This window comes from Euleptes europaea, chromosome 5 (genome assembly GCF_029931775.1).
Source record: "Euleptes europaea isolate rEulEur1 chromosome 5, rEulEur1.hap1, whole genome shotgun sequence".
Classification (NCBI taxonomy): domain Eukaryota; kingdom Metazoa; phylum Chordata; class Lepidosauria; order Squamata; family Sphaerodactylidae; genus Euleptes; species Euleptes europaea.
This window is the reverse complement of record NC_079316.1, coordinates 106164635-106191731: the sequence shown is the minus strand read 5'-3', so window position 1 is coordinate 106191731 and position 27097 is coordinate 106164635. Positions and strand designations below refer to the sequence as shown.

At 46.7% G+C, this 27097-nt stretch overlaps 1 protein-coding gene across 1 annotated transcript in view; it reads left to right on the top strand.

The window, feature by feature from the left end:
- The window catches only part of SH2D4B (SH2 domain containing 4B), a 129929-nt gene that overhangs the window by 50335 nt on the left and 52497 nt on the right, over window positions 1-27097 (top strand). Inside the window, exons 4-6 of the mRNA XM_056850106.1 lie at window positions 301-460; window positions 1833-1980; window positions 17642-17789. Coding sequence (XP_056706084.1) covers window positions 301-460; window positions 1833-1980; window positions 17642-17789 — 456 coding nt within the window. The remainder of the gene's footprint in view (window positions 1-300; window positions 461-1832; window positions 1981-17641; window positions 17790-27097) is intronic.

Sequence of the window (27097 nt, the reverse complement as noted above, 5' to 3'; positions counted from 1 at the left end):
ATACCTGGAGATTTTGGGGTGGAGCCTGAGGAGGGCGGGGTTTGGGGAGGGGAGGGACTTCAATGCCACAGGGTCCAGTTGCCAAAGCAGCCATTTTCTCCAGGGGAACTGATTTCTATCACCTGGAGGTCAGTTGTATTGGCGGGAGATCTCCAGCCACCACCTGGAGGTTGGCAACCCTACCTGAAGTAGTAGTTTGTGATTTGAGAGTCAATCTTGGCTTTGTCTATGTGTAAGTGACCGACTCTCCGACTTTCCCATGACTCCTTTTGTTGGTGTTTGTTTTGGTGGATGTTTCAGAAAACGGCAAACGGGTCCAGTGGCTCCGTGGGAACGATGGCGAAGTCTGGGTTTGGATCATGGGGGAAGCTCCTGGAGACAAGCCGTATGATCAGATTTCGGAGGAACTCATGGCTGAGAAAGCCAGGCAACAGGCCCAGAAGGAAGCGGATGAACTATGGTGAGCAAACTGATCGTAAACGGCAGTGTTTGCTTAAAGTTCCCACAGAGGTACCATGCCGCAGATCTGTTTCGCCCTTTTAAAAATACAAGATGTGTTAATTTTCAGATCTCTAAGATGTTTAATGAGGATTAATGACTCAGTCTGTGAAAATGATCCATGAGAGCCAGCTATTTTTCTCTGTGCGCTGAGCTGGGACTGCACACGATAGAATCTGGTGCTTGGATCACTACTATCAAATACTGGTTACGCTCTCATTTTCGATGCCCCCCAAGTAGTTTATTGGCAGCTTTACATACCGACTCAACTGTTTCTAGATGGTCTCGGCTTATCTTAAATAGGATCAGATCACTCGGGATTGATCTTGATTCCTTGTCCAACTCCAGTGAATTATATATTTTTAGGACAATCCAAAAAAGGATATGGGACAGTGATTCCCAAATAATAAAAGCAGGTGCTGAAGTTATCTGCTCCCCTCGTTTTTTAAGCCTTTCTTATCAAATAAACTCTATGGCCCAGTATTTTTCTAACTTAACTATACCCTCTCACCGTAGAGCATTTTTGTTGGCCAGATTTAATATATTCCCTTCAGCTGTTGTTAGTGGTAGATACAAGGGAATACCACGCGAAGCAAGATGTTGTAGGTGTCAATGCAAAGACCCTGACACGATACATCATATTCTCTTGTACTGTCCACTTTTCACACAGCTTCGATGCAGCTTGATTAGTTCTCTTCCACAGTTTACTACTGCAATGACTACTGGAAACCTAGCCCATTTATTAGATGACAAAAGTTTCGAAGTTACCACTCAGGTAGCAGAGTTCCTGGCCAAGGTCCTAAAGGAGGGAGAAAGAAGGAGGGGAACCATCATTTAATTGTTTATTATAAAATTTACTGATGAACTGTGTATTCATTCATTTTTTAGATCCATATCTAGCTGCTTTACCTTGTTTGTTTTGTTACTGTAAATGCCAATAAAGGTTCTGTTTTCTGAGAGCCAGCATGGTGTAGTGGTTAAGAGTGGTGGTTTGGAGTGGTGGACTTGGGTTTGATTCCCACCTCCTACACATGAAGCCAGCTGGGTGACACTGGGCTAGTCACAGCTGTCTCAGCCCCACCTACCTCACAGGGTGTCTGTTGTGGGGAGGGGAAGGGAAGGTGATTGTAAGCTGGTTAGATTCTATCTTAAGTGGTGGAGAAAGTCAGCATATAAAAACCAACTCTTCTTCTTCTTCTTCCTCTTCCTCTCCTCCTCCTCCTCCTTCATTTGGTGATCCTGAATGGCAGGCTCTCCACTACCACTTACATTTTTAAAACAGGAGTCTCTGCATTTAAAACAAAACAAAACCCTTCTCTGCATTATTTTTAAAGGAAGAAAAAAGAAGAGGAAATTACAAAGAAGTTCCGGGATGCTATGGCGAAGGAGAAAGCTCGAATCGTTGCCGAAAAGTGGAAGATAGAGATGGAAGATCGCAAAGCCGCCAAACTCTTGGAAGAGAAAATCCAGGAGGAATTAAAGGTTTGCTTCTAGTGCATTTTTATCCTGCTCTTCCTCCAAGGAGCTGAGAATGATGGACGTGATTCCCCTTCTCCATTTTATCCTCGCAACAGCCCTGTGTGAGTGGGTTAGGTTGAGCGAGAGAGAGAGCGGCTTGCCCAAAGGTTACCCGGTGTGATTTATGACTGACTGGGGATTCGAACCTGAATTTTTCAGGTTCTAGTTTGGCAGACTAACCACTGTACCACTTGGGCTCCCACTCCCTGATACATTTTTCAGTCCACCACTGAGCTTATTAAGCTGGCTAGCTGGAGCTGTGTGAGGCACCTCTCAGAATTTGGGCTGAAAGAATTGGGGCTGACAGAATTAGATCTTACCTCCTGCTCAACAACCATCGAATTTTTGCCCAGATACCAGAGCATCCTACGTCACTGGCAACAGGATGTTATCACTTCCAGTGCATGCCGGAAGCAGGGTTGCCAGGTCGCTCGGAATGGCGAGAAATTGCCCGCCAATCCATCAGCCAGTTCAGGAACAGAGATTGCACGTGACACAATTATGTCACTTCTGGTTTACACCCTTGGGTTGAGTGGTAAAACAGCCCGTTGTGATGTGGCTCTTCCAGGCGTAAACGTATTCACGTTGCGTGCAGCCATGCACATGCGATACTCGCCCCAGCTCTGCCCCCAAAACCTGCCGCCGGAGTAGAGGGGGGACCTGGCAACCCTCCCCGGAACTGGTGCCGGCCTAGGCCTCCCTGTGCTGTCGGTAAGTCCTCCTGACAGCCAGTTGATCAGCTGTGGGGCAAGGGGACCTAGACGAGGATGCCACACTTGGGTTGCCAACCTCCAGGTGGTAGCTGTAGATCTCCTGCTATTACAACTGATCTCCAGGCAACAGAAATCAGTTCACCTGGAGAAAATGACCTCTATGGCATTACACCCCATTGAAGAAGAAGAAGAATAATTAGTTTTTATATGCTGTCTTTCTCTATCACAAGGCAGAATCAAACCGGCAGATTTTAAGTCCCTCCCCTTCCCAAACCCCACCCTCCTCAGGTATTTGGTATTTCCCAACCTAGAGCTGGCAACCCTAGCCCCACCCCTAGGGTTGCCATGTCCCTCTTTGCCAGCGGTGGAAGGTTTTGGGGGCAGAGCCTGAGGAGGGCAGGGTTTGAGGAGGAGAAGGATTTCAATGCCTTAGAGTCCAATTGCCAAAGTGGCCTTTTCCTCCAGGTGAACTGATCTCTATCGGCTGGAGATTAGTTGTAATAGCAGGAGATCTCCAGCTAGTACCTGGAGGTCGACAACCCTACCCACCCCTGGTGGGGGTATGGCAAGCGTGTTTCAGGGATCCTATTAAGCTGTAGTGGTTGGGAGTGGAGGAGGCAGTTTTCCACTGATGGAGGTGCCTTCTGTTAATAGAACTGAACTTTGGATCCATCTCATTGGTCTCTTATTACTGGTCAGTCTGCTTGACTAGCCTGCTCTGTGAATTTTGAATAATTTCCCCTGTGCTTAACAAACCAAAGTACCTGTAAAGCAAAGTAAGGGTCATAATAATGGCACTGCACTTAGAGCAGCTTTTAAAAAAAAGTATTCTGAATGTAATAGTAGAGGTTCGGCTCTTCTCTTCCTTAGCGTGCAAAAGCCTCTTGACCTGTGACCCCTTAAGAGCCCTTCAGAGAAGCTCCACCATCCGAATGTGAGAATTCACACTATCCTCATCCCAAGCAGAGCAGATCGAAACTTCTCACAGTTTTGTGAGCCATACAGATCAGCTGTAAGAGATTCAGCAGAAAACCTCAGGACGATTTCTTCAGCTGAAAAGAGTGAGGAGGGTCAGATGCCACAGAAGTCAAGGGAGTTCTGTCAGGTTTGTCCTAGGGTCACCAGCCTTGCAGAAATTCCGCAATTCCCAGTTTCAAAACGTCCAGGTGCAACGTTTTTGTCCCTCTCTATTTATGCTTAAGGCAAAAAAGAAGGGTAGCAAAAGTTAGTTTGCCGCACATTTTTTTGGCCTCTAGGGTTGCCATTGCTTTCTCTGGCCCTGCTGCTTTCCTTTTAACAGCATCAGAAATAGAGCAGGTGAAGTTGTGTCCGTCCATGGAGAAAACCTGATGGAGGAAGTCGCATCTTCTTAATCTGTGTTTGAAATTGCAGCTAAACATGCATAGGAGGAGGGCTAGTAAACACAACGGCAAAGGATGTTTTTATTTATGCCTGCAAATTTCTTGGAATTATTTTGATGACATTTAAAGGGGGGGGGGACATGGCAAGAGCCTATGCATCTGTGGAAACGCATTGTATGAACTCTAAAGTAAAATTGTAAAAGCAAGTCACTGGTTGCATTCCAATGTCGTGACAAACTATGGTTAAACAGGCTTGTCACCATCAGGCATGAACACAGCTTGTTTGCTGTGCTTTAATGGTAGGGTTGCCAACCTCCAGGTGGTACAAATAAACAAAAACCTATGCTGCAAAAGTGAGGCTGTAGGTAAATAAAGAAGTACGGAGGCTCAAATTAACTCAATTAGTGAACAAACATTATTTAGTTCTGTGCATACATACAAAAATGAGTGCAGGGGAAGTGTCTGTGCCAACAAACCCACAGTTTGTTCTTTTGCACAACGGATAGCTGAAGAAGATCATCAAAATGCTGGAAATATCTAGAATCCACGTCCTGGCGCTCCATTGGACTGCATCTGCGTGTCGGATTGGGGCCAGTTGTTGTTAGCTGGACTGTGCTGAGTGTTTTAGACACTGTCTGCAATTTGCGCTGTGGCATCACGAAGTTCATCGCACCTTGTTGTGATTTGTATGTAGCTTTGTTGGCACATACACTTCATCTGCACTCATTTTTGTATGTATGTATAGAATTGAATAATATTTGTTCACTAACTGAGTTAGTTTGCTCCTCCGTGCTTCTTTATCTATCTACAACCTCCAGGTCGTGGCTGGAGATCTCCTGCTATTACATCTGATCTCCCACCAATAGAGATCAGTTCACCTGGAGAAAATGGCCGCTTTGGCAATTGGACTCTATGGCATTGAAGTCCCCCCTGCCCCAAACCCCACCCTTCTCAGGCTCTGCCCCAAAAACCTCCCGCCAGTGGAGGGACCTGGAAAACCTATTGGTTAGCCTCCAAGTCCATAAGCATTCTCAAAAATCAACGAACATTCTAATACAGAATAATACATTTTACATCCCTTTAATGCCTTTTTAGGCTAAGGCATTTGCTGTGATGTGCCTCTAAGCCTTTTTAGCACTAGGTTGGCAGACAATTTTCTTTTCTGCCCCTGGGTCTTCTGTGCCTCAAAAGCAGCTTCTCTAAACATTGCCGCTTTCTTTGGCTGCCTTTTCTGCTTTCCCTTCCCTCCTGATCGCTCAGCCAAAGAAAGAGGGGTGGGCACTTAAATGAACACTTTCTGTTGGCTCCAACTTTTGACCCATCAGGTCTTCTCCTGAGCACATGGGCTGTTCCCTTTCATCCATTTAGTTCCACTCCTTGACTCTGCTGGTCCTAGTCGTGGGTGGGTGGTTCCTTGGCTGGATCCTCTTGCCAAATTTTGCGTTCTAAGAGTTGCCAACCCAATATGAAAATGATCCGATCCTCATATTAGATTGCATGTGTCATGTCAGTCCTTTCGGATTCCTGCTTTCAGCTTTTTACCTCTCCTGCCTATCCTGGGACAGACCTGCTTATCCTGGGATTCTTCCTCTGACAGAGAAGCCATTTAGGTTGAGAGAGGGTTGGTCGATAGGGCTGCCAACCTCCAGGTGGAGGCTGATCTCTATTTACAACAACTACTTACTATAGAGTAAGAAGTTTTCCTGGAGCTACCCAGAAGTGACAAAGGGTAGCTCTAGGAATCACCAGGAACTAGAGTTGCCAACTTCCGGATGGTAGCTGGAGATCTCCTGCTATTACAACTCATCTCCAGGTGACAGAGTTCAATTCATCTGGAGAAACCAGTCACTTTGAAAGGTGGAGTCTATGGCATTCTACCCCATTGAAGTCCCTGCCCTCCCCAAACCATGCCCTCCTCAGGCTCCGCCCCCCCCACTAATCTTCAGGTATTTCCCCACCTGGAGCAGGTAGCCCTAGTTAGCACTTGACGAAATCCAGGGTCACTACACAGGGACAGGCAATGGCAAACCACCTTTGTTAGTCTCTTGCCTTGAAAACGCCATGGGGTCACAATAGCTCTGCTACAACTTGACAGCACATTACACACACACACATACACACTCAGCTGGAAGCGTTTATTATATTTTATGATTAGGGTTGCCAACCTGGGTAATCTCCTGGGATCACAACTGCTCTCCAGGTGGCAGAGATCAGTTCCCATGGAGAAACTGGTCACTTTGAAAGGTAGACTCTATGGCAATATACGTCATTGAAGTCCCTCCCCTCCCCAAACCCCATCCTTCTCAGGCTCCACCCCCACAATCTCCAGGTATTTCCCAACCCGGAGCTGGCAACCCTATTGGTAGAGTGGTAGGATACAAGCCAGTGTTCCAGGAGGAAAACAAACAAACAGATTTGCAGGTACATTATTGAATGTGCACCCCTTCACCGCCCGGGTCATTTGGGCTAAGTCCTCATTATCTCAAAACAAAACAAAAAACTATAGCCTTAAAAGTGTTCCAGTATGTTGTCAAACACTATAAACCCTGAAGCTTGTTTCCACTTCCCATTTCCATATTAGAAGCAGCTTCTTCATTTGATGGCTTGAAAATAATATTTTAAAATAGGGATGCTCTCTGTGCAGACGTTATGCTTCATGGACAATCTTTCTGCTGCATTAACCTGCCAGCGTGAAGCCCTTCTGCACAGGTACAATGAAATGCTAAGCATGTTTATTCAGAAATAAGTCTTATTCAGGTTATCGGGGCTTACTCCTAAGTATAAGTGCGCCTATGATTTCAAACTTAGTGGAGTCCAGCTTCACCGTCACATAAAAGAAACGACTTTCCTCCGTGCAACCAATTTTTTGGAAAGGGGAAACTCACATGCAAAGGTGCTTCACCTAAAAATCCATTCATGTTTGACTTGAAGTCATTGGTTGTTTATGCATGGCTGTTTCACTTGCCATCACCCCTCTGATTACTTCAGGTCTTTGTTTGGATTATGCATGCCGTTTCTGACCATCAGAGGTCGCCTTGCTCTCCCCCGCGTTTCCCCTTGTTTTGCCCTGGTTTTGATGGACCTGTTTTATCTCAAATTTGAAAACATGGACAAAATGCGGGGAAACACGGGGAGAGCAAGGCAACCTCTGACGGTCAGAAAAAGGTAAATGTGCACCGGGTCATTACTGACCCCTTGGGTGACGTCACATCCCAGCGTTTACTAGGCGGACTATGTCTATGGGATGGTTTGCCATTGCCTCCCCCAGTCATCTACACTTTATCCCCAGCAAGTTGGGTACTCATTTTACCGACCTCGGAAGGATGGAAGGCTGAGTCAACCTTGAGCCGGCTACCTGAAACCGACTTCTGTCGGGATCGAACTCAGGTTGTGAACAGAGCTTTTGACTGCAGTACTGCAGCTTACCACTCTGTGCCATGGTCGGAAACAACATTCATAATCCAAAACCCCGAAGTGGACAGAGGGGTGATGGTGAGTGAAACCGCCATGCATAAAAGACCATTGAAGCCTCGAAGAAGTGTAACTTTTATGAATGATTCAGGGTTTTGGAATGATATGCAGATCAGTTAACAAGACCACTTTACTGAGTTTAAAATATTCAGTATGTCATTAGTCATCTTTCTAAGAAGATGACTGGGACCATATTTGAAACGGTCTCCAAAAAGAGAGAGAGAGAGAGACAGAGGAAGAAAATCATGAACTCCATTAAAGTTTCATCACCGGGAAGCTTTTTGATTTTGGAAATTAAACAGTGTCATCCGTTTTCCTGATGTGTCTAACCTTTAATGACACAGTTTGATCAGGCTCCACTTTTAAAAATAACTTTTATTCTTTTTGACACAGATCAGGACACTCAACCTGGCCAGATGAAAGAAATGATATTTTCACTTATCAGGGTGAATAACGATTCCTTCTTCCTCTTGCCAATACTAATCTACCCTTAGCATTTCTTAAGAGGAGAAGGATTTAATTTTATGGTGTGAGATTAAGGTCGTTCATGCATGGGAGTTTTACTTGAGGTTCATTGCTCGCTGGACCCACACCTTCCTGTTGGAAGTCTATGCACCAGCAGTCTCCAAGCTCAAATCAGGAAGTATTTGAATCCCCAACCCTTGAAATTCTGCTTTATAACTGGCTGTAAAAAAAGTCCCCCCCCAAATCCAATTGCACATAAAAAGCATTTTAAGAACAAAAACAAAAAATGGAGCTATTTGAAAGAAACCCGGGAGGAAGGGAGAAATCTAACCCCTGTTTTTAAAAGCCTTCTGCTCAAAAAGAACTCTGAGGAAGCATTTGAATCCCCACCCCTTGACATGCTGCTTTGTAAAATTGGCTGTCTGCTTGTCGTGAAAGAAACCAAGCTTCTGTGTCCCACGCTTTGCCTTATGCATGGGGATTTCAAGCGGACTGAGCTCAGAGGAGAGGGAAGAATCAGTTAATAGAGGGACAAGAAGTCCTGGGATTTGTGAGGGCTGGCAACGAGGTCATCTCTAATGGAGGGAAAACTCCATTATAACTCCAAGGAACAACTGAGACAGATGAGTGGTGAATGTGAGTGAAAATACCCATGTATAAACGACCTAAGTCAGGCCAGTAATTTTGGGGGTGGTTTAGGAGCTCGTTTTTCTCTGGATTTCTTTCTTTCTTTTGCAACATGTTCTCCTCATTCATGGGAATAGTGAACGATCACGGTCTTTCATGCATGGGAATTTAACCTTGGGCTCGATAGTCTCTTGGCCCACACTTTTCTGAGCCGAATTCTCAAAATCCTATGCATGGTGGTTGTTTGCCCTGAAGAAAGTCCTGGGGTTACTGAAGTACTGCAGAATCACCAGAAGAAATCCAGAAGTGTCTGAGTCCCTATCCCCTTGAAAACACTGCTTTGTAATTGGCTGTCGTGTTTATTGTTAGAAAAGTGTCACCACCACCACCCCGCCAGCTCCCCTCTGCCCCCGACGAGTGGTCATTTTACAACCCAAGTGTTACCAGAAAAGAAAAAAAAAGCCAGTGTTGCAGGCCAGGGCTCAGCTACCCGTCCCCTGTGATCACGGAGCATGCAGGGGAGAGAAAGCTAAGCTAAGCCCTGGACGGCAGCCTGGCAGTTGGCTTCCCCTCCCCTGTGATTGGAGATCGTGGGGAAGCACAGGGCTCAGCTACCCATGCCCTGTGATCCTCAGGGACTGGAGAGGTAAGCAGCCATGTGGCTGCTTACTTCTCCAGGCGCCCTCTGCTATTTTTTTCTTTTGATAGGATGATTTGTCATTAATTAGATTAAGTACAATTAAAATGAAGAGAGAGGCAACCAAGGCTAAGATGCGACGCTCCCCTCCCCCTGCATTTGGGTGATGGGTTACCTATGGGAGGGTGAGGGATAATTATATTTTAATCGAATTAATAATAAATCATACCAAAAGGGCTCCTGGAGAAGCCAGCAGCCAGATGGCTGCTAACCTCTCCGGTATCAATGGCTTCCTGGGGCTTCGTGGAGGGGATGGCTGAAAGCTGACTGGTTGCCAACCTCCAGGTTAACCCGGAAATGACGCAGACGCTCTAGCAATGTCCGCCAAAACCATAGAGTTTTGGTGGAGATTGCTAAAGGGTCCACGTCACACGGGTCAGGTGCGCCCTCAGCCATGCCCCCATCAAGCTCCTGCCGGTGGAGCAGAGGAACCTGGCAACCCTATAGATCTGCCCTCTTGTCTTCAGCTGTCCTCTCCCTTCGCAGCCTTCCTGTGGGAAAAGTCTGGCTGAGTTGTGTGGTGGCTGCCTCTGCTGGACCGGGTCTAGTTGCAACCTGCTTGCTGGGCCAGGCTGGACCAAGTAAAGGGAACAGTGAGTCTTTGGTGGTTGCCACCGGACCTATACCCAGCGAGTCTTCCTCCATCAGGGCACATGACAAGGACAGAAACAGGACCTATTCCAGTATGGTTGCCAAACCCTAGGTGGTGGAAATCAAACTAAGAAGGCTAGTGCCCCGAGAGTGGGGGTTACAACAAAAAGCAGGCTCTTATGGCAGAGAAGCACGAAACTACAACTGTTTAACACAAGAAATCCATGTATTGTGGCCAATAACAAAGATAAAAGACAAGATACATATATAAGGTCCCGAAATGGTTACACAAGGAATAAATCAAGAGACCATGAAGGTCAAAAAAGTCCAAGAATGCCAAAGTAAGGAATAGGACACCCTACCGGAAACCTATCTTCCTTACTTTGCATTCTTGGACTATTTTAACCTTCATGGTCTCTTGATTTATTCCTTGTGTAACCATTTCGGGACCTTATATATGTATCTTGTCTTTTATCTTTGTTATTGGCCACAATACATGGATTTCTTGTGTTAAGCAGTTGTAGTTTTGTGCTTCTCTGCCATAAGTGCCTGCTTTTTGTTGTGACCTCTAGGTGGTGGCTGGAGATCCCCCACTATTACAACTGATTTCCAGATGACAGAGATCAGGTCCCCTGGAGAAAATGGCCACTTTGGATGGTGGACTCTATGGCATTATACCCCATTGAAATTCCTCCCCAAACCCTGCCCTCTTCAGGCTCAGCCCCTGAAACCTCCTGGTATTTCTCATCCCGGAGCTGGCAACCCTATCCATTAATCTGGCCAAGGAGATCACGGTGTGTGTTGACCTCTGAGAATTTACCGCGCAATCCTAAACGTAGAAAGGTGAAACCGCTTAGGATTGCACTGTTAACATGCCTTCAAAGTGGTTCGCTGTCCTAGAAGAGAAGCAGGAAATAATTTCTTGACGCACCGTGACAGCGTTGCGCACAGGAAAGGCGTTTTGTTTTGTGTTTTGTTTTTTTACTCCTACACGTCTCTCTTTTGACTTTAATTAAAACTCTCTCCATACTTGACAAAGGAAAATAGTTTTCTCTCTCTAGGAAAGAATTCTCTTCCGGCCCCCTTCAGGCTCTGTCACAGATTTTATTGCTGCGTTGTGTTACTTGATTAACATAGCAAATATAAGAGGATCCTGTCGAGAGACATTTATTGTGCAAGGGGGTCTCCTCACTGTATGTCACAGATTGCATCTGCCTGGTGGCTGTGAAATGGCATAATGCTCACAGTGTGTGTGTGTGTGTGTAAAGTGCAGGGGCGTTAATGTCTTGAGGAGCAAGTGAGAAGGATCTGGCATTTCCAAAGGCGTTTTCATGGTTGATCCCCCTCCTTCAGGATTAACAATGTATTTTGTTGCAATATGCTGAGGTTAAAAACCTGTGCTTGTTTCCCCCCCAGAAGTTTTTGAAACTTTTTTTTTAAAAAAAGATCTGCTTTGATTATCTACTCTCGTTAAGACTAAGGCCGCAATCCTGCACAGCTTGGATACATCTCCCTCTCGCGCAATGCATCGGGTTGCCAACCTCCAGGTGGTTAGTTGGCACAGGAGCGAATTAATATAGCAAAGTGCAAAATATATTGAGTGCTACAATAGCACAACATCAAATATATACAGACAATTGTTGCTATCCCAAACAATTATATACAAAAGAAAAAGTCCTATTTAATCCTGGATATGGATCCTAAAGTTTCAAATGTAGAATTCCACTTAAGTCCATAACATGGAAAACAGAAGAGAAGGTCCAGTTGGTACCATCAGAGATTTCTGCACTCAATATATTTTGCACTTTGCTATATTAATTCGCTCCTGTGCTAATCTCCAAACCCATAGGTATAAGTACAGAGGTGTTCTCTTTCATAGTAACCTCCAGGTGGCGGCTGGAGATCACCCACTATTATAACTGATCAGGTGATAGAAATCAATTCCCCTGGATAAAATGGCTGCTTTGGCAATTGGACTCTGTGGCAATTGGACTCTATGCTTGCCAGCTCCAGGTTGAGAAATAGCTGGAGATTTCTGGGGCAGAGCTTGAGAAGGGTGGGGTTTGGGGCAGGGAGGGACTTCAATGCCATAGAGTCCAATTGCCAATGTGGCCATTTTCTCTAGGTGAACTGATCTCTATCAGCTGGATATCAGTTGTAATAGCAGGAGATCTCCAGCTAGTACCTGGAGGTTTGTGTCTGCTGCCACAGTAGGTAAAAACCAAATAACAGCAGTAACAACCAATAACACATATATGCAAAAGGTGAGCGTTGTTCAGGTGAAAATGTACATAAAGCACATATAATATACGTGACAAATACAAAAATCTGGGACCCTATGCCAAACGTCCCACGCAATAAAGTCCAAGATTAGAGACCAAATACAACTTGTGAAAGCCGGTCAAAGGCGTAATAACAATACATAGCAGCCCATGTTGTATCCTGAGGAAGATTTTTCAAATCGAAACAGGAATAATACTGGATCCCTGTATTGTTATTACGCCTTTGATACAGGTCAAGGGAACCTAAGTGTCCAAGCACAAAAGCTACACAGCACGTTGTGACGATGCTTGTTAAGGAGACCGGCTTTCACAAGTTGTGTTTGGTCTCTACTCTTGGACTTTATTGCGTGGGACTCTTGGCATAGGGTCCCAGATTTTTGTATTTGTCACGTATATTGTATGTGCTTTATGTACAGTTCCACCTGAACAACCCTCACCTTTTGCATATACGTGGTATTGGTTGTTACTGCTGTTATTTGGTTTTTAGTACCTGGAGGTAGGGCTGTTGAATTTAAAAAAATTCGGTATAGTTCGGATTCGGCCAAATTCGGCCCGTTTAGATTTGGGATATGCCGAAGTCCGAACTCCCCCACTTCGGGTCCGTTCAATTCAGCGGGAATTCAAAGTTCGGGAAAAAAATTCAGCCGAATAAAGCCATTAAAAACACAATTGCGCCTTTCCGCGGCTCTGGGGGGGCATTTTTGGGGTTAGAGGTCCCAAACTTTCAGCAGAGCTTCAAAGGACGTTTATTGAAAGACTCCCCAAGTTTTGTAAAGATTGGGTCAGGGGGGGCTGAGATATGGGCCCTGAAAGGGGTCCCCCACCCTTAATGTGCATCTCTCAGCAGAGCTTGCCGCCCACGCACAAAGCTCCCAGCCCCGACAACAGTTTGCAAAGCAACTGCAAAGCAACACAACCTTGTAAAACAACACCTTTGCAACAGGGAAAACCAGAAGACACACAACTGAAACCTCCCCCCTCAAACCATGGAGCGAGAGACTCGAGGGGGAACACACACCCCAGGCAGAACTGACGAAAGCCCCCTTTGGCTTCCCCCCCACCCACAGAAACTGCTCCCTCCCCACACACACACAGACTCTGCTTTCCCCCCCACACACACACATACACAGGAGAAAAATTATAGATTAAAGCCCCCAAAGGGGTCTTACTGTGGCTGTCTTCTGTTCCATCAGGAGGGGCTGGGGAGGACTTGTAATCCAAGATGATTCCAATTAGGCACGGGACGTTTTGCTCTGGAGATGCACACACAGGATCGGCTGATCCATTCATCCCAATAGGGGAAAGGGGAGAGGGGAAAGGGGAAAGCCCATATCTCGGGACCCCCTGACCCAATGTTCACAAAACTTGGGTGTCTCTTAAGAACACTTGTCTGAAACTCCGCTCAAAGTTTGGGATCTGCACCCCCAAAAATGCGCCCCCTGCAGCCACGGAAAGAGAAAAGGGGGGAGGCGATATTTCTGCCCCCACTGAACCCATCTTTACAAAACTTGGGTGGTATCTTAAGAATGATTGTCTGAAGCTATGCTGAAAGTTTGGGGGCTATATCCCCAAAAAAGTGCCCCCTGCAGCCACATAAATGGAAAAAGGGGGGAGGGAAAAGGGGGAGAGCCCATATCTCGAGACCCCCTGACCCAATGTTTACAAAACTTGGGGGGTATCTTAAGAAGCTTCATCTGAAGCTCCACTGAAAGTTTGGGGTCTGTACCCCCAAAAATGCGCCCCCTGCAGCCATGGAAAGAAAAAGGGGGGAGCCCATATCTCAGGACCCCCTGACCCAATGTTTACAAAACGTGGGGGGTATCTTAAGAAGCTTCATCTGAAGCTCCACTGAAAGTTTTGTGCCTGTACCCCAAAAAATACACCCCCTGCAGCCACAGAATGAGCAAATGTGCACAAGCACCCCCCCACACACACACACAAGGATTTCGCTCTCGCTCTCTCTCTCCCTGGCCGGGCCGCACATCAGCTGATTCCTCCAGTACTCAATCCTGACTGATTGGCCAGAAGAAGACCCAGCTTGGCCACCGATTGGCCGGGGGAGGAGAATGCTGCTTACTGACGGCCCCGAATTTGCCGGATTTATTCGCGAACTCCCGAACTCGCTGAATTCGCCCCCCCCCGGTTGCCCGCCAGTTTTGAGTTTGGTTCCTTTCAAACTAAAAACCACCGAATCAGGGGAAATTCGGCTGATTTTCAGTTCGGGCTGAACCGAATCAACAGCCCTACCTGGAGGTTGGCCACCCTAGGCATGGAGTATAGCATTTGCTACTGAATGCCCTTTGGATGAGATGGTGCTCTTACAAAACTTTTTGAAATACCTGGCACAGAACCTTTATTCCTTGCCTACGCTAGAAACCTGTACTTGCTTCCATTCTGTATTCCCAGAATATGATAATTGCTTCTAATTAGCAGATCACTTACTTGGTACCAATCGTTTTGGAAATGTCAATGGACAAAAAGGATTTTGGAACGTTGTCAGCTTGCTGGGGGAATGGGGATGGGACTGCTAAGTGAGCCATCTTGCTGAAACCCAAGACACCTGTCCTTATTTATTTACACTTGACAAAGTATGCCTGTTCTTTCCTTCCCCTTCCTGACAGAAAGTGTCAATTCTCCTTAAGTGTATCCCCCCCATTTTTAAAAAAGCACTTTCCCTCTCTGAACAGTCAAACAACCGGAGGCCCTTTTTGGTTTCTTAAAGGTCATAAGAGAAGCACTGGAGGATCTTTTGAAAGATCCTCAGATCTTGACAGCACTAAAACTCCCACTACGCACCCTCACATTTCTCAAGGCCCATCTGAGCTCTGCGCAGAGCTGTTAGGAAACGAAAAGGCGATGCGCCTCATGGAAACAAAGCGATTTTTTAAAAGACTTCTGGGAAGCCATCTGGATTTCTCTGCTGTTAGCTGCTCTTCTGATCTGGATGTGGGTATGGCGCTTTGGGAAAGTTTCTATGGCAAAATGAGCCCAGAATTAACACACACATTTTGACATTACAGTTCAGGTAAATGTTGCTCATTTATTTGTCCTTTGGAAGAAGAAGAGATGGTTGTAACACCCTGCTTTTCTCTACCTTTAAGGAGTCTCAAAGCAGCTTACTATTGCCTTTCCTTCCTTTCCCCACAACAGACACTTTGTGAGGAAGGTGGGGCTGAGAGAGTTCTGAGAGAACTGTGACTAGTCCAAGGTCACCCAGCAGGCTTCACATGTAGGAGTGGGGAAACCAACCCGCTTCACCAAATTAGAGTGTGCCGCTCATATGGAAGAGTAGGGAATCGAACCCGGTTCTTCAGATTAGAGTCCGTCACTCTTAACCACTATACCACGCTGGCTCTGGAGACCTATGCCCAAATCCTCTGCCCATTCACTCAGCGATAAGATCCTTCCCTTTGTTCAAAGTCTCTGTTTCCAAATAAAAGCCGGTTCACATGCTACAAAGTCATTCTCCACTGCCACAGGGACTATGGCTCCCATGTGCCCTGGGAGTTATTTATTATATTATTATAATATTAATACTATTATTAATACTATTATTATTGTGTGTGTGTAAAGTGCCGTCAAGTCGCAGCCGACTTATGGTGACCCCTTTGGGGTTTTTCATGGCAAGAGACGAACAGAGGTGATTTGCCAAGTGCCTTCCTCTGCACAGCAACCGTGGTATTCCTTGGTGGTCTCCCATCCAAATACTAACCAGGGCTGATCCTGCTTAGCTTCTGAGATCTGACGAGATCAGGCTAGCCTGGGCATTACTATTATCATTATTATATATTTTTATTTAGAACATTTTAACTCTGCCTTTCCACCCGATCAGGGTCCCCAAGGGGGTGCATGTCAAAACAATAAAACATCTGAACAATTAAAAACATTTACAATGATAAAATAATACTACACTTGATCTTAGCTAGAAGGAAATGTGCACCCTCCTTCTTGGGACAAAGCACCCTATATTTTCCAGCGCTCCCAGATTATCTTGAATTCTTAAGCATTCCAACTTTTCACAGACTTTTCTTCTTGGCCAGACATAATGCCTTACCTCTCAATTAATTAACTGGCAGATTTTTGAAAACCCCAATGGAACAAAGAGTCTGCCTGTGTGGAAAGGCAAAGACAGAAACACTTACCCATTTTTTATTCAGTTGTGATTTATATTCTTCTATAAGATCTTCTTTGATTACGCCATTGATTTCACACTTTCCTGTATGTTCTCTTGACTATCACTTAATCTATCTGCTGTCTGGTAATGATAAGGCTGCTACTGTATCCGTGGTTTACTACTTAACAGCCGCTTTGAAGATACGCCGAAATTTATAATCAAGTTACGCCTAAATGCTCATTTGCATACAGGTGCTCTTTTTGCACTGGAACTGGATAACATAATTCAATAAAAACACGTAACAAACAATACCTGGGAGGTGGTCCAATAAAGGTTCTTGGTGGGAGGCAAAGTGAAACAAAAAAGTCATCGCCCACTGGCGGAAGACACTGGAGAGGGATTTCCAAAGTTTTCTTGCCACGACAGAAAAAGCCCTCTCTTGGGTCGCCACCCCTCTAGCCTCAGATGGCGGGGGCAACCAAAGCAGGAACCTCTGGAGATGACCCGAGTGAGTGGGTAGGTTCATATGGAAGAAGGCATGTTGGTATGTTGGTCATACAGGGCTTTAAAGGTCAATACGAGCACCCTGAATTGAGACCGGAAGCAAATTGGAAGCCATATGGAACGACTAAAGTGATATGGTAACTATGACCCACTCCGGTCAACACTCTGGAGTTCCATGCTTACCAGGTGCACAGAGGTGTGATTCAGGTTAGGTCTGTGGGGTACATGGAGAAGGCACTGCAACCTCTCCCCACCATTTTCCTGTAATTTTAATTTGTGTAATGTAATTTGTGTAATGATAGCTACACATACGTTTTGCCTATGGGACAAACAGTGGCTCCCTGGGGTTGAGCCAGCGTGGTGTAGGGTTAAGAGCTGTAGTTTGGAGCGGTGGTCTCTAATCTGGAGAACTGAGTTCGATTCCCCACTCCACATGAAGCCAGCTGGGTAACCTTGGGCCAGTCACAGTTCTCTCCAAACTCAGCCCCACCTTCCTCAACAGGTGTCTGTTGCGGGGAGAGGAAGGGAAGGCAATTGTAAGCCGGTTTGAGACTCCTTAAAGATAGAGAAAAGTGGGGAATAAAAACCAACTCTTCTTCTTCTTCTTCTTCTTCTTCTTCTTCTTCTTCTTCTTCTTCTTCTTCTTCTTCTTCTTCTTCTTCCAGCTGTGTGGAAGCTGTTGTACTATTTTCAGACATCTTGGCCAACAGAATGCTTCGGGGAGCTGTAATCACGTGACACGGGAGACTTTCTTATATGCTGTTTCTTCACAGCTGTCTTCTTGCTTCTCCTTTGTTTAGAAACGGGAGGAAGAAGAGAGGCAGAGAGGTGAAGAGCAGATCCGTCAACAGGAAGGGCGCCGAGCTCAAGAGCTTTACCTGAGCCTCAAACGAGCCCAGCAGTTCTGCCAACACAATGAAAAGGAGGACCCGGAATGGGAAGAGCAGTGTGAGTAAGCCGAGAGCCTGGTTTTGCCTAAGCAAAGTGTCACATAATATCATGCATGGACATGCGTGAAGCGGCCTCATACTGAATCAGACCCTTGGTCCATCGAGGTCGGCACTGTCTTCTTGGTCTGGCAGGAGCTCTCCAGGGTCTCAGGTGGAAGTCTTTCATATCACCTGCTACCTTGTCGTGTTAACCAGAGATGCCGGGGATTGAACTCAGGGCCTTCTGTGTGCCAAGCAGATGCTCTACCTCTGAGCCATGGTCCATATCCTCCAGGGTCTCAGGCAGAGGTCTTTCACATCACCTGTTACCTGATCCCTAACTGGAGATGCCAGGGATCGAACCCAGGGCCTTCGGTGTGCCAAACAGATGCTCTATCACTGAGCCATGGTCCATATCCTCCAGGGTCTCAGGCAGAGGTCTTTCACATCACCTACTACCTGATCCCTAACTGGAGATGCCAAGGATTGAACCTGGGACCTTCTCTACCACTGAGCCACAGCCCTTCCCCCAACCAGAACTGTGATGTTTTTTTCCTAATTATTGTGAGTCCTATCCTCTGTTGCCAACAGGAACAGCTCCCTGCCCTCTTCTAAGTGACAGCCCTTCAAATAGTTAAAGAGAGCAATCATGTCCCCCCTCAGCATCCTCTTCTCCAGACGAAACATTTCTAACTCCTTCAGCTTTTCCTCATAGGGCTTGGTCTCCAGGACAATGAAGAGGAAAAGAGGAAGACCCAACAGGAGAAGGATTGACTCTATAAAGGCAGCCATGACCCTCAGTTTGCAAGACCTGAGCAAGGCTGTTAGCAATAGGATGTTTTGGAGGACATTGATTCATAGGGTCGCCATGAGTCGGAAGCCACTCAATGGCACTTAACTAGGGTTGCCAGGTCCCTCTTCACCACCGGCGGGAGGTTTTTGGGGCAGAGCCTGAGGAAGGCAGGGTTTGGGGAGGGGAGGGACTTCAATGCCATAGAGTCCAATTGCCAAAGCGGCCATTTTCTCCAGGGGAACTGATCTTGATTGGCTGGAGATCAGTTGTAATAGCAGATCTCCCGCTAGAACCTGGAAGTTAGCAACCCTACACTTAACAGACACACGAGGACAATTATTCACCCAGTATGAGAAAATAAGAACTGTCCAGATAAATAGGGCAATTGGAGAGTATATTTTAACCTACTTCCTGTCTTTTTTTTTTCCTTTTTGAGTTTTATCTCTTTAGATTCTAAGTCTTTGAGCCAGGACATGCCCCTTGTTTTAATTTTCTGCGAGGTACCCAGTTAAAGGTTAAGCAGTACATAGATTAATAACAATGAGATTTTGGCTTTGTATGGAGTGCTGTTGCGGATTTCATTTGTGTTGTGTTAGAGGCGGCGCGTTCTGTGAAGACACCGTGAGTCCCAGAATTCAGCATAATTCCTTTAATGCCAGTTACCCCCAGGTCTGTGACCTGCCATTCATATGAATCCAAATTACTTTCCACCAAATTAATTTTGCATGTGATGAACAACACTCCTTTTTATCCAAGAGCGTACTTGTACCCTGCGCCTCTGATCCAGCAAAACCCTCAAGAATTTCAATGAACAAGGGGTGGGGAGGGAGGAAAACATAATTCTCTGAGGACTCATGAAATCTGGCCTTATTGTTCGTTTCGAAAGGAAGCATTTATTCCTTTGAACGAATGGGTCTCTGTTGCATGGGAAGAGGCACAATGCGGGCTTAACCTGATTTCTGTGGTAGAGATGATTATCTGTTCTCTTTTTTAAAAATAATCCGATGTAGGATATTGAAGGAAAAAGATAGGAAACTGATAACTACAAGAGGGGGGCCTTGCAAGGACTTGCAGGGAGGGATCTCATTTATCCTATATCTCTCTCCATCACTAATCCTTCTTTCCTTTCCCTGGCAACCTTTTTAGCTTCTCCCCTTTTCCTGCTTCCTTCTGTCCTGCCCACCCAACCTGCCTATAATCTGCTTGGGTAAACTTTGTTATGTTCTTTGTATTTAAACATATAGGTGTGAAAGTATGTTAAGTATATTTATGTTGGAAATGTTGCTTTATAAGTGTATTTGTGTTTTAAAGTAACAGGATTTGATTCAGAGAGACTCAATGGAGGAGTCAAGATTCTCCTGTAATGGCCAGATATAGAGCAACATTCTGATGAAGCTGATATGCGAAACAAGTGTAAGCCTTGTAAAAAGACACAAAGAGATCGTGAAAACTTGTATAGTTTGTTTTGTGTTGACAGAAGTGTTTCAGCAATTATAAGCTGACATTTAAAATTATAAATCAACTTTTTGGAAAATTATATAATTCATTACATTCAGGAGTATAGTTATATTTTCCCCTTTATATCTATCTATCTATCTATCTATCTATCTATCTATCTATCTATCTATCTATCTATCTATCTGTCTGTCTGTCTGTCTGTCTGTCTGTCTGTCTGTCTGTCTGTCTGTCTGTCTGTCTGTCTGTCTGTCTGTCTTTAGGCTTGGCAATTGCCCAATGTGGCCTGGCAAAAGCCCACCAATCCACTGGGCTGCCCGCCAACCCTCAGCTGGCCAATGGGCAAAAGTGGGACTGGTGGAGGGGGAGGCGCGCGCTGGGTGCGCGTGCGATTCATGCAACGCGCTGATGTCACTTCCAGGTTTACCTGGAAGCGACGTGGACACTCTAGCAATCTCCGCCGAAACCATAGAGTTTTGGTGGAGATTGCTAGAGGGTCCACTTCACACAGGTCGGGTGCGCCCTCAGCCATGCCCCCATCAAGCTCCTGCCGGTGGAGCAGAGGGACCTGGCAACCCTATAGATCTGCCCTCCTGTCTTCAGCTGTCCTCTCCCTTCGCAGCCTTCCTGTGGGAAAAGTCTGGCTGAGTTGTGTGGTGGCTGCCTCTGCTGGGCCGGGTCTAGCTGCAACCTGCTTGCTGGGCCAGGCTGGACCAAGTAACGAGAAGTGGTTGCCACCGGACCTACGCCCAGCGAGTCTTCCTCCATCAGGGCACATGACAAGGACAGGAACAGGACCTATTCCAGTATGGTTGCCAACCTCTAGGTGGTGGCTGGAGATCCCCCACTATTACAACTGATTTCCAGACGACAGAGATCAGTTCCCCTGGAGAAAATGGCCACTTTGGAAGGTGGACTCTATGGCATTGAAGTCCATCTCCTCCCAAAACCCCGCCCTTCTCAGGCCCCACTCCAAAAATCTCCAGGTATTTCCAATGTGGAGTTGGCAACCCTACTTTCCAGGGTTCTCCAAGTCCATCCCTCCTCCTCCTCCTCCTCCTCCTGCTTCTGCTTCTCTTCTTTCTTTTTACAAATGAGCTCCCAATGATCCAAGAATATGCTTTGGAACATGTCTAACCTTCCAGCTCCTCTGGTACTCTTATATCTCTGGCTTATTTCTTCACATGAGCCAGGAGAGAGCAGCCTGTTTTCACCCCACCATTGTATGCCGTGCTACCCTGGCTTCCGTCCACCAGTGCCAGAGGCCAGGGAGATGCAGAGATGTCAACGTTCGCATCGTTTTGCTATTATGTGCTGACTGCTGATGCCAAATTATCCATTAGAACCGAAGCCAGGCCCCATGATGTCTTGCCCTCACCAAGTCAGCTGCTGTTCTCAGCAGTGCCAGGGGTCAGGGGGGTCGAAGACGTGTGCCACTCACCCAGCTGCTGCAGAGGGTGAATGTTGCAAATGATATTGATGACACTACTAATTTATTTAGTGGATGGAATTTCCAACAGAATGAGGATTCATCTCATCATCCCATCACTATTTATTGCCAAGTAAATCGGCGAAGCATTACTAATTTTAGTGTTTGTCTTAATTCACCGCTGTGGTTCCTTGTGTCGAGCCAAACAAACAACGCTGCCATCGTGCTACAGGTAATTGAAATATAGATTTTAAAATATATGACGATGACTTTCCTCCAACTTAGACATCAGCATTTCATTGCGTCGCCGCATAAGAATTGCCTTGCTGGGTTAATCCAAGGATCATCTAGCTCAGTAATGGAACACGTGGAGCATGAATGTTAATGACTTTCTCCCCTGGTTTAACCCCCAATGTCTGTTATTAGGAGGTAGACTGCCTCTGAATACAGAGGTTCCATTTCGCTATCATGGCTGTCGATTCAGCAATCCTTTATAAATTTTGTGCCTTTCAAAAAGACATGTCACAAAAATGTTCATTTTTTCCAGTGATTTAGTACGGACTAAAACGGTTTAAATCCTGACTATTTACAGTGAGTTCTTACCAATTATCTTCAAATTATCCACATGATATTAACCGGAGAGCAGCTGGAACCAATCGTTAAAAATAACAGATGCATATTTATGGGGCATTCTTAGAATGAATATCCAAGCCTAGCAGTATTGTTGAGTTTAAATGCGAAGAGATCGTGATCTTGTGGATTATGGTTCACACACACTCACAAAGACTCTGAACATGTAGCTTTCTTTTAATAACACAAATGTTTATTATAGAGAGGGTAAACTTGGGATACAAAATAGCAACTGTCATGTTGCTCATAACTTGAGGAAGAAGTGCTTATACATAGCAAGTCTCTCCCAACTACAAAACGGCAGTTTAACTGCTGCTTCTTGGAATGCAGCTGAACGTTACATGACCAGTACCAGCTTAACTGACCAATTACCATTGGCTAAGTGGCCAGCGCTGTTCCCTGTGACTATGCAAACAACTATAAACATTTAACTATCTTTGTTGTCCTGACTTAGACAAAACTCGCTGTCTAATTCCCAGCAAGTATGACTCACCGATCTTCAGAGTATCAAAGGAAGACCTTAAAATACAGAGATCTCCTAAGCTATCCCCAGTGGCTGGATTTGCTCCAGTTCATTCCTAGCATAGTAGGATTTCATTCACATCTTTATCAAAGCACATGGACTTAGAGCTGCTGATAAGTTTTGCCATTATATTAGAAGAAGAAGAAGAAGAAGAAGAAGAAGAAGAAGAAGAAGAAGAAGAGTTGGTTTTAATATGCCGACTTTCTCTACCACGTAAGGAAGAATCAAACTGGCTTACCATCTCCTTCCCTTCCCCTTCCCACAATAGACATCTTGTGAGGTAGGTGGGGCTGAGTCAGCTCTAAGAGAGCTGTGCCTCACCCAAGGTCACCCAGCTGGCTTCCTGTGTAGGTGTGGAGAAACCAACCCGGTTCTCCAGATTCGCCTCCGCCGCTCATGTGGAAGAGTGGGGAATCAATCCCAGTTCTCCAGATTAGAGTCCACCGCTCCAAACCACCACTCTTAACCACTACACCATGCTGGATGGTACCCCACTTTTATTTCTTGTCCCACTTCTGTTTCTTGCCCCAATTTGTTTGCCCATACTTTCTGTGATTAGCTGAGCATGCAGAAGGCTAGACTCTCTTTGTGGTGTGCTTTTGTTAAAAAAAATTGCCCAATGTTTTTCATACAGGGGGCTATTAAAAGTAGCTCTCCCTATCTACAGCCTGAAATGCAGAAGGTCCCAGGTTCAATCTCTAGTATCTCCAGTTCATCATCATCATTTATTTATTACGGTCAAAGACCAGTTTAGTATCTCCAGTTAAAAGCACCAGGTGGTAGGTGATGTGGAAGATCCTGGAAAGCTACAGGTCAGAATAGACAATAGGGACCTTGACAGGCTAATGGTCTCTGTATACGGCAGCTTAGGGAAGGCACTTTGCTCAGTGGTAGAGCTTCTGCTTTGCATGCAAAAGGTCCAGGGTTCAGTCCCTGCCATCTCTAGTTAAAAGAATCAGGTATCAGAGAGCCAGCATGGTGTAGTGATTAAGAGCGATGGACTCTAATCTGGAGAACCAGGTTTGATCCCCCACTCCTCCACATGAGTGGCAGACTCTAATCTGGTGAACTGGGTTGATTTCCCCACTCCACATGAAGCCAGCTGCATGACCTTGGGCTAGTCACAGTTCTCTCCAAACTCTCTCAGCCCCACCTACCTCACAAGGTGTCTGTTGTGGGGAGGTGAAGGGAAAGAGATCATAAAGTGGTTTGATTCTCCTTAAAAGGGAGAGAAAGTCAGCATATAAAAGCCAACTCTTCTTCTTCTTCTTCTTCTTCTTCTTCTTCTTCTTCTTCTTCTTCTTCTTCTTCTTCTTCTTCTTCTTCTTCTTCTTCTTCTTCTTCTTCTTCTTCTTCTTGATGTCAAAGACCTCAGCCTGAGACCCTGGAGAGCTTCTGCCAGTCAGAGTAGTAGGGCTGTCGATTCGGTTCGGCCCAAACTGAAAAACAGCCGAATTTCCCCTGATTCGGCAATTTTTAGTTCGGGACGAACCAAACTAAAAAATGGCGGGAAAACAGGGGAGCCGAATTCAGCGAGTTCGGGAGTTCACAAATAAATTCGGCAAATTCGGGGCGCAGCAGCATAACCGTCAGTAAGCAGCATTTTCTGGCCAATCAGTCAGGATTGAGTACTGGAGGAATCAGCTGCTGCGCGGCCCGGCCGGGAAGAGAAAGAGAGAGAAATCCTAGTGGGGGTGTGTGCGTGGTCACATTCGCTCCTTTCCATGGCTGCAGGGGGTGCATTTTTTTGGGTAGAGACCCCAAACTTTCAGCGGAGCTTAAGATGATCCTTCTTAAGAGACCCCCCAAGTTTTGTAAACATTGGGTCAGGGGGTCCCGAGATATGGGGTCCACCCCTTTTCCCTCCCCCCTTTTCCATTTCCGTGGCTGCAGGGGGCGCTTTTTTTGGGGTGCAGCCCCAAACTTTCAGCATAGCTTCAGACAAGCCTTCTTAAGAGACCCCCCAAGTTTTGTAAAGATGGGTTCAGTGGGGGCAGAAATATGGGCTCCCCCCTTTTCTCTTTCCGTGGCTGCAGGGGTCGCATTTTTGGGGGTGCAGCCCCCAAACATTCAGCATAGCTTCAGATGAGCCTTCTTAAGAGACCTCCCAAGTTTTGTAAACATTGGGTCAGGGGGTCCCGAGATATGGGCTTTCCCCTTTTCCCTATTGGGATGAATGGATCACCCGATCCTGTTGTCAGGAGCGGGCCTGTTCGGCTCCTCGGCTCCTCTGAGGTGTTATGACTTTCTCGTGGCTCCTCGCAGCTGCCTCACTTTGTTGTTCTAACAGACACTTTATCTCGTGCATTCCTCTCCCGTGGGAAACTGTGTTACTATGCCAACCTGCCATATCAGCTATGCTATTATATATTACTGATTTGCGCCAACCAGCCATTCTTGGCTTAGTTAGTTTGCAAGCACTGTTAACCCGTTTGATTTCCCCAATAAAGTCAATTTGCCTTAGGACTACCTGTCTGGGTTGTTGCTTTTGGGGAATCCTCGGGCCAAGGGCTTACATTAAGCCAAGAATCACCTATTCATCAGCGTGGCTGGAGCCCTGGAGGGTTCGCCTACATCTCGGGTGGAGGTCACGTCTCCCCGAGCACGGGTTCCACGCCTGGAATCCTGGAGGACTTAACTCGTTGGACTCTATTAGTGGGATCCTCCGTCTTTCCTTGAAGACCCTACTCTGCTGCATGATGTGCTAGTAGAAGCTTTATAGACTAATGCGGAAATTAACCACCTAGTGGGTCTTCTTCGGCATCAGTGGCGCTGCCTTACGGAAACGACGCCCTGGTCTTCTAAGGACGCGGACCGTGCAGCCCGTCACGACCTCTTAGCCCTTGACGGGTTGTTGGAAGAGGTGCTAGAGGCGAAAGAGGACTTGGTTCTCCTAACTCGTTTGTTAGCGAAAATGATTTTGCAACAGGATCAAGTGGTGGTTCTGGACCTACCTGCCTCGCTCCGCAACATGGCGGGTCAACAGCCACAGACCCTGGTTCCTGATCCTAAAGTTTGTGAAGCCGAGGCACATGCCATCGCTATTTGGACTGCGTTACTATTTGTGGACCTACCCTTGACCACAACTACGGTGGCAGATTAACGCGACTGTTGACTCCGTCGTTTGGAGCTGGGGCAGCTGCCTTGGCTGTCCAGGTGCAACCTCTACTTTGACAGGATCAGGCCCCGCTCATCGCCCTTCTGGAGCGAGAAGCTCTTCCGTTGGTCACTGCAGCTTTCGCTTTGAAGCTGGAAACGGACCAAGCGCTTGCAAACCAACGGGCCGAGGAACAATGGCAGGAAGTGGCATTGGCGGCGGCCAAGGCTCAGGCCGACGAGGACAGAGAGCAGCAGTTGGCAGCCGAACGTGCCCGGGCAACTGCGAAAGATGTGCGTCCCAAGGGACTTGTGGGATCAGGGTTCTCTTTTGGACCCTCTTTCTCCCCAACGTTTGTCCTGTCTCGCGCCACTCAACGTGCCCGGTGCCTTGCTAGACAATACCCCGAGTCGGACTTCTTCGACGACGAGGACTTATATGGCGACGGATCCCACTGGGCCTCTGACGTCCGGGTCAGCCAATCCAGACGTACTGGAGGGATCCGCAATGACACTTATTTCTTGTGGAGCCAGAACCGGGAATTGGCCGGCCAGGTAAACCGTCTACAGGAACAGATGGAACAACTGCTCCACGAGAATGAACAATTGCAACGGGCTCAAAACGCCCCTGTTCCAACGGATCCTACCCAGCCTCCGCAGCCAGCTCCACAACATCCACCCTAGGCACCTGGCGGGGGACCCGGCACACCCACCGCGCCGATCGGGCCAGGTGCGCCCACCGCACCGATCAGGCCAGGTGCGCCCGCCGCGCCGATCATGCGGGCCAGGTGCGCCCGCCGCGCCTGTCGTGCCAGGCCAGCCGCCCCCTGGAGCGCCGGTGTTACCGCTCCCTGTGCAACCAATTCAATGGAAACAGCCCCGACTAAAGATTACCTATGATGGCTCAGTCGAGGCTTTACCCTGTTTCCTGCATCATGTGGACAGTTACATGAGGGAACAAGGCCAGTTTTTCCCCACCGAGGATAGTCAGGTTCGTTTTGTCGCCTCCCTCTTAACGGGAAAAGCGGTGGACTGGATGATACTCCAGTTTAACACTCGGGCTCGCTCCATACGCTCTCTCAATAATTTCATGAGGGCCCTGCGGAGATGTTTCGAGGACCCCTTTCTGGGAGAAAGGGCTAAAGCTGAACTTTTACAGTTCCAGCAGGGCTCAACCCCAGTTTGGGAGTTTGCCGACGAGTTTCAACGACTCGCCAGTAAAATAGTGGACTGGCCAGAAGCTACCCACATACACTATTTTCGAGAGGCATTACACCCCGACATTTTGAACTGGGCATGAAAATGACTTTAAACATACCAAAACAGCTGGAAAAGGCTGTGAGGGGCTCATCCCCATCACGAATGCGGACTCTGTAATAGGCTTCAACTAAGTCCAGTTTG